At 40.6% G+C, this 14,481-nt stretch overlaps 1 protein-coding gene across 3 annotated transcripts in view; it reads right to left on the bottom strand.

Moving 5' to 3' along the window:
* LOC130080043 (protein bicaudal D homolog 1-like) overlaps nt 1-14,481 on the bottom strand; it is a 40,216-nt gene that overhangs the window by 14,972 nt on the left and 10,763 nt on the right. For all 3 annotated transcript variants that reach the window (XM_056245344.1, XM_056245343.1, XM_056245345.1), the window contains exons 2-4: nt 6,838-7,050; nt 4,034-4,186; nt 2,216-2,689 (exon numbers count right to left, since the gene is read on the bottom strand). In XM_056245344.1, coding sequence (XP_056101319.1) covers nt 2,216-2,689; nt 4,034-4,186; nt 6,838-7,050 — 840 coding nt within the window. The remainder of the gene's footprint in view (nt 1-2,215; nt 2,690-4,033; nt 4,187-6,837; nt 7,051-14,481) is intronic.

The raw sequence follows: 14,481 nt of genomic DNA, 5'->3' as shown, positions 1-14,481 counted from the left end.
CTGAAAAAATTATAGATATCACCATGCTTTCCACAGCTGATTAATCAAAGTACATTACGGCAATTGTTTTGTATTACAAGTTTTCTGAAATGTTATGGTTAAATATGGAAATGAGACATTAAACTTTTTAAATATGCACTTAATTGCATGCATTTCCAGAACAGAAATCTGAAAATTGGATAAAATTCTTGTTTTATTTTAAGTTACCGGTAACCTTTTATTGCTCAGAGATTGCTCATATGTATATCCATATTGCTCATATGCATTCAATAATATGGTGCATTGAAGTCATAATGGAAAGATCATATTTACGAGTTAAACAGCGCCACAATGTCGTAATTATCACTTGGGATTTTCTTTGAGACTCGTTTTTTCAGAGTTGAGGAATAATGGCGGACGACACAGTGGATGCAGCGTCAGTAGTTATGGTTAATTTGTTGAAATGTAAAACCTGCCAAGTTGCATGTAGAAAATATGATCGTATTGTACAATTACGATAGAATATATAACAATTCAGTTGGCAGTACCTTCATAAATTGAATAAAAGCACAAAACCACAACTAATGCACATTATTTATCTGAATTTTTTAGAATTATAGTTAAAAAACCTGTATTGTAGAAAGGGTACGAAAGGGTGATTTGAACACACCTGACGTTGTAATTACAACTTCCCGTCTCGTAAATACAAACTTCCCAGCAGGACTTGAATAGTTTGATCTTGGCAAAAAATGCTTTTGATTGAGAATAACCAGGACATATCTGAGCACATATTGAGAGCTCTTCTGAAACTCTAAATGAGACAAGAACGAGATTACTGGGGTCTTTGTCCCAGGAAAAAACATTTGAAAAGCAGCAAAGCCTTCCCGTTTTAACTTTTATTTGCTATTATCTACTACAGGAATAATGATATTTACACTAGAAAGTGTTCCCTATGGCCATTTGTCACATCCACGGTTAATACATAGTCAATGTTTAACATGGATGCAAAGTTCATACAGTATGTATATGACTCAAATGAACTTGCACTATAAGAACAGTGACTCTTGTGATGGGAAGGATATAAATAAGCCAGTAGCATGGCCCATTAGTGCATACGGTGGTCTCATATTTCATCCCAGGACACTGCAGCATCCCTTTGTAAACAGAACAACGCCTAAACCAATGCAGCAGTCGTTTCCTACTATTTAGGAACATGATTTTAAAATATTCAAAAACACCTAATCAGACATAAACTATCAAAAGGTTTTGGATTGGGTTTAATGTTTTTAAAAGAAGTCTCTTCTGCTCACCAAGGCTGCATTTGTTTGATAAAAACAAAACAAAAACAAAAAACAGGAATATTGTGAAATACTATTTATATATAAATATATAGCAAAGTGTAATTTATTCCTGTGATCAAAACTGGATTTTCAGCATCATTACTCCAGTCTTCAGTGTCACATGATCCTTCAGAAATCATTTTAATATGCAGATTTGCTGCTCAAGAAATATTTCTCATTATTATCAATGTTGAAAACAGTGATTTACATTTTTATTGCGGGATTCTTTAATGAATAGAAAGCTCAAAAGAACAGCATTTATCTGAAACGGAAAGCTTTTGTAACATTACACACCACCGTTCAAAAGTTTGGGGTCATTTTATTTTTATTTATATATACTTTTATTATTTAAGGATGAATTAAATTGATCAAAAGTTACAGTAAAGACATTTATAATGTTACAAAAGATTCTATTTCAAATAAATGCTGTTCTTTTGAACTTTCTAATCATCAAAAAATCCTGAAAAATCTTTTCAATATTGATAATAATAATGAATGTTTTTTGAGCAGCAAATCATCATATTAGAGTGATTTCTGAAGGATCATGTGACACTGAAGACTGGAGTAATGATGCTGAAAATTCAGCTTTGATCACAGGAATAAATTACAGTTTAAAATGTATTACAATAAAAAAAAACAGTTAATTGTTATAATATTTCACTGTTTTTACTGTATTTTTGATCAAATAAATGCAAACTTGGTGAACATATAAGAGACTTCTTTAAAAACCTTAAAAATCTTACCGATCCAAAACTTTTGACAGGTAGTGTATATAAAATAATTATTAAAGAGGTAAATTGGCAACATAAAGCTTTGCTATATAAAAATAAATGTATGCTAATAGAAATGTTTCTACTGTTATGTTATGTGAACATGCCCCGCCCCTTCACACTGACCTGCTGAATCTGCTGTCTGAGTTTCAGGATCTCAGGGCCATTGAGCTCACTGAAGAGGTCAGGGGTCAAAATTTCACTCTTCCTCAAACCCGAAGGCCTGAAATCTCCGTTCAGTCGGTTCAGCACCGAACCCGCAGCGCCCTGGAGCAGAAGCCCATTGCACTTTCCACCGTCTTCACTGCTGGGCGATGTGGCGGCTGTCGGGGTTGCACTGCCACTAGGTGGCGCCGAGCTGAAGGCGATCAGATGAGCGCAGCCTGAGCTGAAAGCCCCGTCGCACACGGTTAGATGTTGTGCTAATTCCTTACGCAAAATGTTCTTCTGTTCTCGCTCACTTTTCAGAGCATCCAAAGCCTCCTCCAATTGGCTGTCAGAGATGTCCTTCAGGCGCAGGGCATCTTCTAATTGGCTGTTAAGCAGGGCTGTCTCCTCCTCCAGAACTTTGATTTCATGCTTCAGGCCTTCATACTCCACCTGAAAGAATGAAGAATAACCATTCGCATTGATTCTGGAAATATCTGAGACTGTTCCTACATAATCTGTCACAAACAATCATGATGCATGGTTTTATTATATTAATAGTCAAACCAAAAATTATTCAGACACCATATATCATTTTTTTTATAGTGGATGCAGGACTCTATAGTTAATTTATATTAGGCTAGCAAGGTGCCTGAATAATTTTTGGTTTGACTGTATGTGTTAATGCAGTGGTTCCCAACCTTTTTTTGTCTGAGACCCCCTTTTTCCCAAGAAAATATTTTAGGGCCCCCCTTCACATTTACTGATATTATCGCTCTTGTAAGCTTGCAGCAAGGATGACAAAATATGTTTTTTTTTCAAACAAACGGTATATTTATGCTCAAATAATAGCCTATAACATTGAAAATACAATGACAAAAACATCAGTAGTCCCTTTGTAATTTAAAAACGTAAGCCTAGGAGAAGCCTATAAATTGGCCCTATTTGAAATGCAAAAACAAAAATATTCACACTGGTGTGTAGGTAAAAAAAAGAAAAAAAGAATACAGGCTATTACTAAATGACTGCTGTCTGGGGCCTCAATACTTGCATGTTATTTGTGAGGCTTTATCAATGTGAGGCTTTATTTTTTAAGCTTTTGGCGCTATAGCGAGCGATACTAAACTTGCATTTATTAAGAGAATAATGCGTCTTTCGGAAGAACATTGTAGCCGGAACTACTTCTCTCTGTGTACGTCTATGACGAGTCACGCAGGTACTGGGCTACTCCGCAGCAGCAGCATCCGAACCAGTGTAAAATAGTCCCAATGTAAACACTTATTATAGGTGTGTACCATAGTGGTTCAGGATAAGACAAAAACACGGTTTGGAAAATGGATTCATGATGAACTCGCTCATTATACATTTTGTAAATTTTGAACAGAAAAAAGTTAAGGACTTTTATTTAATGCTCATTGCTCAAACTTTTCAAAATATGACGCGACCCCCCACAGAGCCCCCTTGTGGGCTGCGACCCCCCTGTTGGGAACCGATGTGTTAATGTATTTCAGATGGATGGGGAAAATAAAAGTGGCTAGAGTAGCTGTGCAACAACAAAAATAGTAACACGGAGTCTGTCGACTGAATGCATATAATGAAATCATCTAGTTTTGTATCAATTAGTTTTGTTTTATTGTGTTTGTATCGCGTTTTCATTCTGAGAACATAAGAGCCAGTGCAAAGAAAAAAAAAATTCTGCCCCTGAACCTACTGTTCTTCAGTTGAAATGCGTCCAATGGTTCTAGATTGGGTACCAGAACGGTGTCAGTGTACCGGAGTAATTGTGTGTGTGTTTACCTGGTTCTGCTTAAGCGTGGATACCAGTTTCTGCAGCGAGATGTTCTCTTCCTCTAGTTCGGTGTAGTCTTGCAGTAATCGGGCCTCTCTGAATTTATACTCCCTGATCTCCTCTCTCATCCGGCTTCTCTGCAGATCTAACATCTCATAACTCTGAGAGACAAAGAGACGGAAACAGAGAAAGAGAGACCATTTAAAGGGATAGTTCACCCAAAAATGAAAATTACCCCATGATTTACTCACCCTCAAGTCATCCTAGGTGTGTATGACTTTCTTCTTTCAGACGAATACAATCAGAGTTATATTAAAAAATATCCTGACTCTTCCAAGCTTTATAATGGCAGTGATCGGCTGTATATTTTTTAAAGTCCATCAAAGTGCATCTATCCATGATGAAAGTGCTCCACACGGCTCTAAAGGCCTTCTGAAGGGAAGCGATGCGTTCGTGTATGAAAAATATCCATATTTAAAACTTTATCGACTAAAATCACTAGCAGACGGCCTACGCAAGTCGACTTACGCCAAAAGAGTAACGCCCGTTAGTTCGTGGTCAAAATGAACACAAATTGACATGAAAATGTAGTAATCTCACCATAAATGCATTTAATTAAATACTACTATTTTTCACAGTACTCTTTTTATTTTAAGACCGGGGTAAAGCAAGGAAAACTACAATTTACTTCAACAAGGACATAATGAACGACACTCGTCTCATTCGTGGAGGTGGAAAAACAAGTTCTTTGTGAGATTTATTGTATAAAGATTTAAATTAAGCAAAAGAAAAGGTACATGGTTAAATGTTACCACTTGCTTGAGCAACTTAATAATATAGAAGTAACGCATTGAATAGCCTAATACGTTGTTTAAATTGTGTTTAAACGTCTATTAAAGAGTGTATGTGTACAAAGAGAATCGCACTGGTGACACAACTTTTTTTAAATAAAAGTTGCTGATAACTTCTAGCCTGGGTTTCCCCATACTGCCTTTGTGAGCCCGATTTTATTCACGCTGCTAGGTGTCTGGATACCATGGACCAAATTTTTCGCCTCATCTAGGGAACCAATCACAGAACGGGAAGAGAGCAGCAAGACGATGACGACGTCTCAGTGTTTCCTCTAGGATTTTTTCCAGCCGTGGTGGCAGGCCCATTTCGCCAGGGGGAGGGGGCGTGGCCCATGAGTGATATTCCCATAGGCCACGCCCCCTTATCCCAGGTGTTTAAACCTCCCCTAAGCGATTATGCGCATCCCGTGCGCCGAATGATGCACTTGAAGCAACGCGAAGTCACAGCGTGCAGCGCTTCGCATTGAAAAGTTCAAAGCACAAAGCGAAGAGATTATATCTATCTATGCCTAATGTATTATATCTATGCAACAGTTTATTGAGCCTTTTCTTAACAGTTTTAAATTTTAGTTAACTTACAGTGTGCATGAAGAACAAATGATAGTGCTCTCTGCTCGAGTGCTGTAGTAACAGACACCCGGGAGAAAGGAATATGATTTAGAAAGCGCTATAAACTCCAGCAAGATAAAGTAATTTTATGCAAACTCTAGACCTTTATCTACAAATAAAGAATAATAATGGGAACATTGATCTTGAAGAGAGTGTCGTCGTGTTACTGTCGTAAGCGAACGTGAACATATCACTGTTTGAATGCTGAATGGAGAATGACTGAGGAGAGATGAGTTTCCATTAACTTTAACTTAAAGACTTAAATATACATTTTTACCTCACATTATGCTATTGAATGACTTCAGAAGTCTTGGAATATAGTGCGAAAACTGTATGGTGCTTTACAATGTTTTGTATGCCTTTAGTGGGGCTTAACAATAACACATACAATATCGGACCGAGAAGCTGCAGCCGTGGCGGGATGATTTTAGGTGTGGCGGCCCGCCACGGCAGAATGAATGTAGCGGAAACACTGCGTCTATGCGACACACCGAAGCAGTTTGTTTATACCTATGGATCCAACATGGCAGCAGACGCGAAGTTACCTTTCGATGCAGCCTTAGATATTGTTCTAAGTAGTTTAGAACGCAAATAAATCTCAGACCCATCGTCTTCTTCCTCGTCTAATTTCTGTCGCTCTACATACGTCATCTGGTATAATTGAAACGATTGGCTATGAGCTACGTACAGGCGCATTTGATAGACATTCGTAGCACCCAATAAACGGCTCTGGGCGTTCGTAAACCACGCCTCAAATACGAGAAAATGAACATGTGGTGTCAATGAGAAGAGGCCTGACGTTAGCCAGGCTAGATAACTTCTGGATTTGAAATACAAATGTGTTGTGGTACAGCCGCGGATCAGTTGCGCACTGCAAACGCAGCATATGTGAAAGGTCAAGTGTTACTCTTTTGCTGTAAATTGATGCGTAGGCCGTCTGCTAGTTATTTTAGTCGATAAAGTTTTAAATATAGATATTTTTCATACACAAACGCATCGCATCGCTTCAGAAGGCCTTTATTATCCCGCCAGAGCCGTGTGGACCACTTTTATAATGGATAGATGCACTTTGATGGACTTCAAAAAATATACGGCCGATCACTGCCATTATAAAGCTTGGAAGAGCCAGGACATTTTTTAATATAACTCCGATTGTATCCGTCTGAAAGAACAATGTCATACACACCTAGGATCGCTTGAGGATGAGTAAATCATGGGGTAATTTTCATTTTTGGGTGAACTCTCCCTTTAAAAAAGGCACACCTGTCAAAACCGTGAGCACACATTCACAGGGAAACATCTGCAATGTCAAACCCAACCCCTTCACACTCAAGTCTGAGCAGGTTTCTGACCTCTCTCAGTTCCTGTAGGATGGAGCCGAGTCTGTCGTTCTCGGCCTGTGTGCAGGACGCCTGTGATCTGCTGCTCTTCAGCTCGGCTTGCTGCTCCAGCAGGCGGCCCATGTAATACGCCTCCTTAGTGGCCGACTCCTGCAGCAACGTCTCCTCGTTGGTCTCCCCATCTTCAGCCACCTTCCTTTGAGTGGTGTACGCCTGGCTGAAGGCCTGAGGACGAGAGAGAAGACATGCTAAACTTAAGTGCCCCTATTATGCTATTTTAAAGGATCCTATTTTTGTTTTGGAGTCTCCAACAATAGGTTTTTTTTTTTTAATTTCTCATAATATACATTGCAGCATCAGCTCTTTTCTCACAGTTTCTGAAACGGCTTGATAAAGGATTCTGTCTCTCTAAACCCCGCCTTTCTGAGAGCCTTCTCTGCTCTGATTGGTCAGAAGGCCCAGTCTGTTGTGATTGGTCTACTCTGCTCTGATTGGTCAGATGGCCCAGTCTGTTGTGATTGGTCTACTCTGCTCTGATTGGTCAGATGGCCCAGTCTGTTGTGATTGGTCTACTCTGCTCTGATTGGTCAGATGGCCCAGTCTGTTGTGATTGGTCTACTCTGCTCTGATTGGTCAGATGGCTCAGTCTGTTGTGATTGGTCTACTCTGCTCTGATTGGTCAGATGGCCCAGTCTGTTGTGATTGGTCTACTCTGTTCTGATTGGTCAGATGGCCCAGTCTGTTGTGATTGGTCTGCTCTGTTCTGATTGGTCAGATGGCCCAGTCTGTTGTGATTGGTCTACTCTGCGCTGATTGGTCAGATGACCCAGTCTGTTGTGATTGGTCTGCTCTGTTCTGAATGGTCAGATGACCCAGTCTGTTGTGATTGGTCTGCTCTGTTCTGATTGGTCAGATGGCCCAGTCTGTTGTGATTGGTCTGCTCTGTTCTGATTGGTCAGATGGCCCAGTCTGTTGTGATTGGTCTGCTCTGTTCTGATTGGTCAGATGGCCCAGTCTTTTATGATTGGTCGACTCTGCTCTGATTGGTCAGATGGCCCAGTCTGTTGTGATTGGTCTACTCTGCTCTGATTGGTCAGAAGGCTCAGTCTGTTGTGATTGGTCTACTCTGCTCTGATTGGTCAGATGACCCAGTCTGTTGTGATTGGTCTACTCTGCTCTGATTGGTCAGATGGCCCAGTCTGTTGTGATTGGTCTACTCTGCTCTGATTGGTCAGAAGGCTCAGTCTGTTGTGATTGGTCTACTCTGCTCTGATTGGTCAGATGACCCAGTCTGTTGTGATTGGTCTGCTCTGTTCTGATTGGTCAGATGGCCCAGTCTGTTGTGATTGGTCTGCTCTGTTCTGATTGGTCAGATGACCCAGTATGTTGTGATTGGTCTACTCTGCTCTGATTGGTCAGATGGCCCAGTCTGTTGTGATTGGTCTACTCTGCTCTGATTGGTCAGATGACCCAGTCTGTTGTGATTGGTCTACTCTGCTCTGATTGGTCAGATGGCCCAGTCTGTTGTGATTGGTCTACTCTGCTCTGATTGGTCAGATGACCCAGTCTGTTGTGATTGGTCTACTCTGCTCTGATTGGTCAGATGACCCAGTCTGTTGTGATTGGTCTACTCTGCTCTGATTGGTCAGATGGCCCAGTCTGTTGTGATTGGTCGACTCTGCTCTGATTGGTCAGATGGCCCAGTCTGTTGTGATTGGTCTACTCTGCTCTGATTGGTCAGATGGCCCAGTCTATTGTGATTGGTCGACTCTCCTCTGATTGGTCAGATGGCCCAGTCTGTTGTGATTGGTCTACTCTGCTCTGATTGGTCAGATGGCCCAGTCTATTGTGATTGGTCGACTCTGCTCTGATTGGTCAGAAGGCTCAGTCTGTTGTGATTGGTCTACTCTGCTCTGATTGGTCAGATGGCCCAGTCTGTTGTGATTGGTCTACTCTGCTCTGATTGGTCAGATGACCCAGTCTGTTGTGATTGGTCTACTCTGCTCTGATTGGTCAGATGGCCCAGTCTGTTGTGATTGGTCGACTCTGCTCTGATTGGTCAGATGGCCCAGTCTGTTGTGATTGGTCTACTCTGCTCTGATTGGTCAGATGGCCCAGTCTGTTGTGATTGGTCTACTCTGCTCTGATTGGTCAGATGTTCCAGTCTGTTGTGATTGGTCTACTCTGCTCTGATTGGTCAGATGACCCAGTCTGTTGTGATTGGTCTACTCTGCTCTGATTGGTCAGATGTTCCAGTCTGTTGTGATTGGTCTACTCTGCTCTGATTGGTCAGATGGCCCAGTCTGTTGTGATTGGTCAACTCTGCTCTGATTGGTCAGATGTTCCAGTCTGTTGTGATTGGTCTACTCTGCTCTGATTGGTCAGATGTTCCAGTCTGTTGTGATTGGTCTACTCTGCTCTGATTGGTCAGATGGCTCAGTCTGTTGTGATTGGTCGACTCTGCTTTGATTGGTCAGAAGGCTCAGTCTGTTGTGATTGGTCGACTCTGCTCTGATTGGTCAGATGGCCCAGCCTGTTATGATTGGTCTATACTTCTACTTATAGCATATACTTTAGATAGACAAGGTCCAAATTCAAAGTTTCCTTACTTAAAAAGTAGATCTTACTTTCAGTAGATCTGAAAGTAAAAATACAGCAGTTACAACACAGGTAAATGGATATGTCAGGGTTTAATGAATGCTATTTCAGTATTACTATTATAGCAAAACATTTTTAAGTTAACTTAGTCATTTTATTTCTAATTTTAAATTAACTAAGTCATTCAATTTTTGTAATTTTATTCTTATTTTTTAAAATATTAGTATTTAGGTTTAATTAATTTTTATTTCAGTCTAAGTTATAATTTATTTCCAATTAGTATTTTTATTAAACTTATTTTTGATACATTTCTAATTTTCATTTAGACTAAGTTTTTCCATTTAACACTTATATATTTAATTTTATTTCAGCCTCATTTCAATTAACAGAAACATTTAATAGTATTAGTTAAAATTAACAACAATAACCCAGGGTTTAATGTCTGCAAAAACAGACAACTACGACAACATTTCTATAAAGGAGAGGCTGTAAACTGCAGGAGACACAGAATCTGTGACCTCGTAATGTGAGGTGAAGTTCAGGCAGTATTGGCTATAATCTGGAAGGCGTGAGTGGAATAGATGACAATGGTGATCTCGCATAAGACACCGAGAAAATCAATGCAGCGCTCAGCCAAGAGAAGCAGAAACTCAAGTGTGAAAAATCAATTGGGAGGTCTATAGGAGCTCAACGCTACAGGTATGAGGGATGAGAGAAGAAATAACAGACTTATGGAGCAGTGCATTATGGGACAGCCTCGATAATAAACGGTTAATTGCATGCATGATAGGAGGCAGAATGACCGTAGTATTTGCTGAATTTCCCTAGCTAACAGTGAGGGAACATTCTCAGAAGGTTTTCTCAAAGTTATGAACAAACATTTTTCTAGTAATGTTAATAAAACGTTCTTTCAAAGTTACCAGGGGAGCATTTCCTGTACAACGCCGTAACTCGATGCTTCACTATGATAGTACGATGCAAATCAACTAGCTAGTCACGACTGTTTCCCGAAACCATATTTTCGCAAAGTGGTGTTCAACCACATTGGTTTATGACGTCACGCACGTGGTGGAGTAAGTAATAATTAATTTTAATGAAACTGTTTGAGATCGAATTAATGCTAGTTGTTTTGATATAAATTGACCCTTCGCTAAGCCCCGCCCTCCTTAGTTACTGTTGCTACGCCTGTCAAGCTTTCGCGGCTGCCACGTCTATTACAGTGTGAATGCACCGGTGTCAGACATTCCCAAGGAGATATTTAGTCATTTTTGGCGAACAAGTGAAATATCTGAGAGAGCAAGACAAAAGGGACAGCAGTATGCATTCGAGGGATATATCCACGACATAATATGCAACCGATTAGAGAATAATTTCATCAAAATTGAAGCTAAAGCCTATAACGTTAGGTCCCAGCGCAAGCAGCAGCCGCCTCCTTAACAGACCATTCAAATGGGAAACACACAAATTGAACAGCTATGTTCATGCACAGCAGAGTAAGTGAAATGTGAAAATAATCTAATATCAAATCAATTTAAATCAAACAGTTTATCCATCAATCTAACACCGGGAGAGCCGCGATCGGATTGGGGTAAAGTTACAGGGGTAAAGTTAACGTTAGTAGGCCGTCCGCCGTCGATTAACACAATGCTGAAACATATTTTAAAGTATGTCAGTGAGCCTCCGTCTTGCCTTTAATCGTCTTATTTTACGTTCAAATATATGCATTATGAACAAAGAACCGCCATTATTTCCAAGCAATAGGCGTTTTTTTTTGTTAATCCTGTCGACATTTAGTTGTGAATGGGTCTCCACACTGCTTGATCCACGCCCGGGATTTCTCCCCTTTTTGGCTTTTAGGTTTCGGGAAGAGAAAAAATGCCACCCCACCGTCCAAACTTTTAGAATACCGGGTATCAGATTTGCACAATCCATACGCACGACGCGTCGGCATGTTTGCCTCGCTCGAAAGCTTGACAGACCTCCCGCGCCTAGTTACGGTTGCTAAGCCACGATTGGCCAGTGGCGGTTTTCGGGCGTGGCTTAGCGAAGGGTCAATTACAGACATGCATCTAAGGAATATTTCTCATTTTTCTCAGTTATTTCGCTTTATTTCCAGATTCAATCATCGGCTCGTTCTTACACAGTAGAGCACGTTCGCACATGCGCACTCTTCAAAAACGGTGCTTTAAATCTCTTGACAAACTCAAAGACGTAAAACACATTTGTATGTATTCTAAATAAAAGACACGGGTTGTACTGAATGTCAGCTTGCTTATTTTGCTCAAGAAAAAGATTTATTAAGTCCACATGTCATGCAATCTAGAAACTTCTAACCGCAGCTCGAGATCTGTCGCTCAAACACACAACTCTGCGATGTTGTTTGCGAATGTTCGTGGAACGATGGTTTCGGGAAACACCGACTCGTTGAACTGCTGATAACGACCATAGTTGGCTAACGATGCTTTTGGGAAACACACCCCTGGTCTGTTCTCAAAACGACAACACATGGAGAAAATGTTTGAAGTTAGATGTTCGTCTAACAAATATTTCTAAATATTTCTACTGGTTTTGGAATGTTCAAAGAACATTCAAAAGTAACGTTCCCAATATGATGTTTGAAGAATGATAAAATGGAATGTTCCTTAAAGGGACAATGTGTACTTTTTTATGTATGTTATTATTTAAAATCAATATTTTTATTCATAAATATATCCTAAATGGTGTACAAATACCTCTGCCAATTATCTGACTTATCATCGTAAATGAAGAATTTATTATCTTTATATACATGGGACGGGTAGGTCCACGGAGGCTTCCATGTCGTTCCGCCATCTTGAAAAACTATAATAGCAGAGAGGGACAAAAAGTACTAGGCCGACGCGTTTCCACAGCGCATTTTCGTTCAGAGCCAGCGTGACGTATCTGAACGCAGCAGAAACCGAGGAGCAGAGCAGTGAGAGGCGCTTGTCACGGCCCCGGCACGTTTAAAAGGCTGCATTGCAAATCCTCGTCGCCAGAAAAGTCCAAAATAGATCGTAAAAGGAAACGTGACCGGAGATTACAAAAAACACGAGTTAATGTCGGGATAGCTTTTTCCAGGTGGAAAGAGCTAACGTTAATGCAGGAGAAAGATTTCAAAAGAGACGCTGAAGTCCTGAATGTAATTCAATGTTACAGTCTTAATTACAAGCTTTTTTCATGGTTTAGTTGTGTACTTTATTTTATAGACAGATGAACATTTATAGTTAAAAGTTGATGATGATATCTATGCACGTACTTCAGAAAATATAACGAATAAAGAAGGCATAACTACTTATTACAATAGTTCATGTTTTTCACAGTCAGTTATTCATACTGTAACATTTGTTTGTTTGTTGTGTCAAGTTGCTGTTTGTTTGAAATAACAAACCTGTTCACCCGAAGGAACACTCGACGAAGTGCTATTAGAAGACATCCTGTTATAGCTTTTTGGTACATAACGGCTACCGTAGATGCAACGCGCATTTGAAATAGCGAGGCGCTGGAGAGCACAATTCGTTTGAATGCAAAATACATTTTCACCGCTAGATGGGAGAAATTCCTACACAGTGTCCCTTTAATGTTTAAATACGCTTTTTTTTAAGTCGCTCACTGTAATGGAGAGAGAGCCGAATGAGTCTTGTGCGCTCGGGGGGAAGTGTGTTCTTCCTGCATGGATGGAGACCGATGGACCCCTGAAAAACAGACGCCACTGGGCTTTTCCATTAAGCTGGAAATTCAATCAAACTCTCTCTCATGGTCAGTCAGTCCTGCTGTCCTGGGAAAACTCACTGTTTTTTACACTAGGGTGAGATCAGAATTATTGCACTTGAGCTCTTGAAGTAGTTTGTTAAGTCAAGCATCACTATTACTAATGCTCAAACCATTAAACAAACCTCTAATTCCCTAGTTATTATACTTTTAGAACCAGATTTTCCCAAACGAATGAAAACGAAACGAAAAACTAAATGAAAACAATCATTAAAGACATGTAAATCTTGTATTTTTGGGGAATTTAGTGTAACGATGAGTTAGATTCCAAACTCTATGGGCCCTATCTTGCACTCGGCGCAAATGACTTTGTACACTGACGCATGTATCATTCCTATTTTGCACCCGCGCAAAGCGGGTTTTTCCCTCCACAGACACACGTCGGTAAACTAAAGCCTTGTTTATACTCGACGCGTCCGCACGAGCGCGAGTCTCCGCTGACTGCGCGCGGACCTCTCCAAACGGACGAGGCGTTTATACTTGACGCGCTCGCCGTTGTGCTATTCTGTCAAACGACAGGGGGCGACTCGGAGTAATTCTCCTCTAAACCACCAGGAATCAGCAGTGAAGAAGTAGTTTGCCGTTTTGTACTTTACAAAATATTGTACTTTCTTGTACAAACTCGTTAAACAACTGAAGCCTTATTGAAGAGTGTTTAAACCTTAATTTCATCAGCAGGGCTTACTTCTGCTATTGTAGGCTTATTTTATAAATGTAAGCAGTTACTTTAGACAAGTGCAAACTGGGTGCTTAATGCAAATGTGTTCCTATTCACAAAATGAGAGGCTTTTATGGTCGCCCATCAATGCAAATGTCTCTGTGTATAGAAGGATCATAAACATGCTGGTACAGACGTACCAGTTCGGCCTGATTCGGCTCGAAGTCGTTCATCTTCGGACGCCACAAAAAGTGCCGTGCACACCGCCAGGCGAAATGGGGTCTTGCGCACCCAACGCGCACGACCGCCCACACCGCAATTACGTCATTTTGCCGTGCGCACCTTCGCGCTCTTGCGGACGCGTCGAGTATAAACAAGGCTTAAGAAATACACTTGCGCTCCCCGGGGCGGTTCAGCGCAAAGAGGAGGCGTGTTCCGGCGCAAACTTTCCCTCATGCTATTTTGCTGTTCTATAAAACAATTGCGCCACTGACCAAAAAAAACTAGTCTAAAGTCAGTGGCGCGTTGCGCGTTGTTCATTATGCTATTTTAAGCATAATGTTCATTATGCTATTTTAAGGGCGCATGCTTGGCCATAATGTAGCGTGTGC

Source organism: Rhinichthys klamathensis, unplaced genomic scaffold (genome assembly GCF_029890125.1).
Source record: "Rhinichthys klamathensis goyatoka isolate OS25496 unplaced genomic scaffold, OSU_Roscu_1.1 h1tg000029l_1, whole genome shotgun sequence".
NCBI classification, from domain to species: Eukaryota; Metazoa; Chordata; class Actinopteri; order Cypriniformes; family Leuciscidae; genus Rhinichthys; species Rhinichthys klamathensis.
Note: the sequence above shows the minus strand (reverse complement) of the source record. Positions and strands in the feature narration are given on the sequence as shown.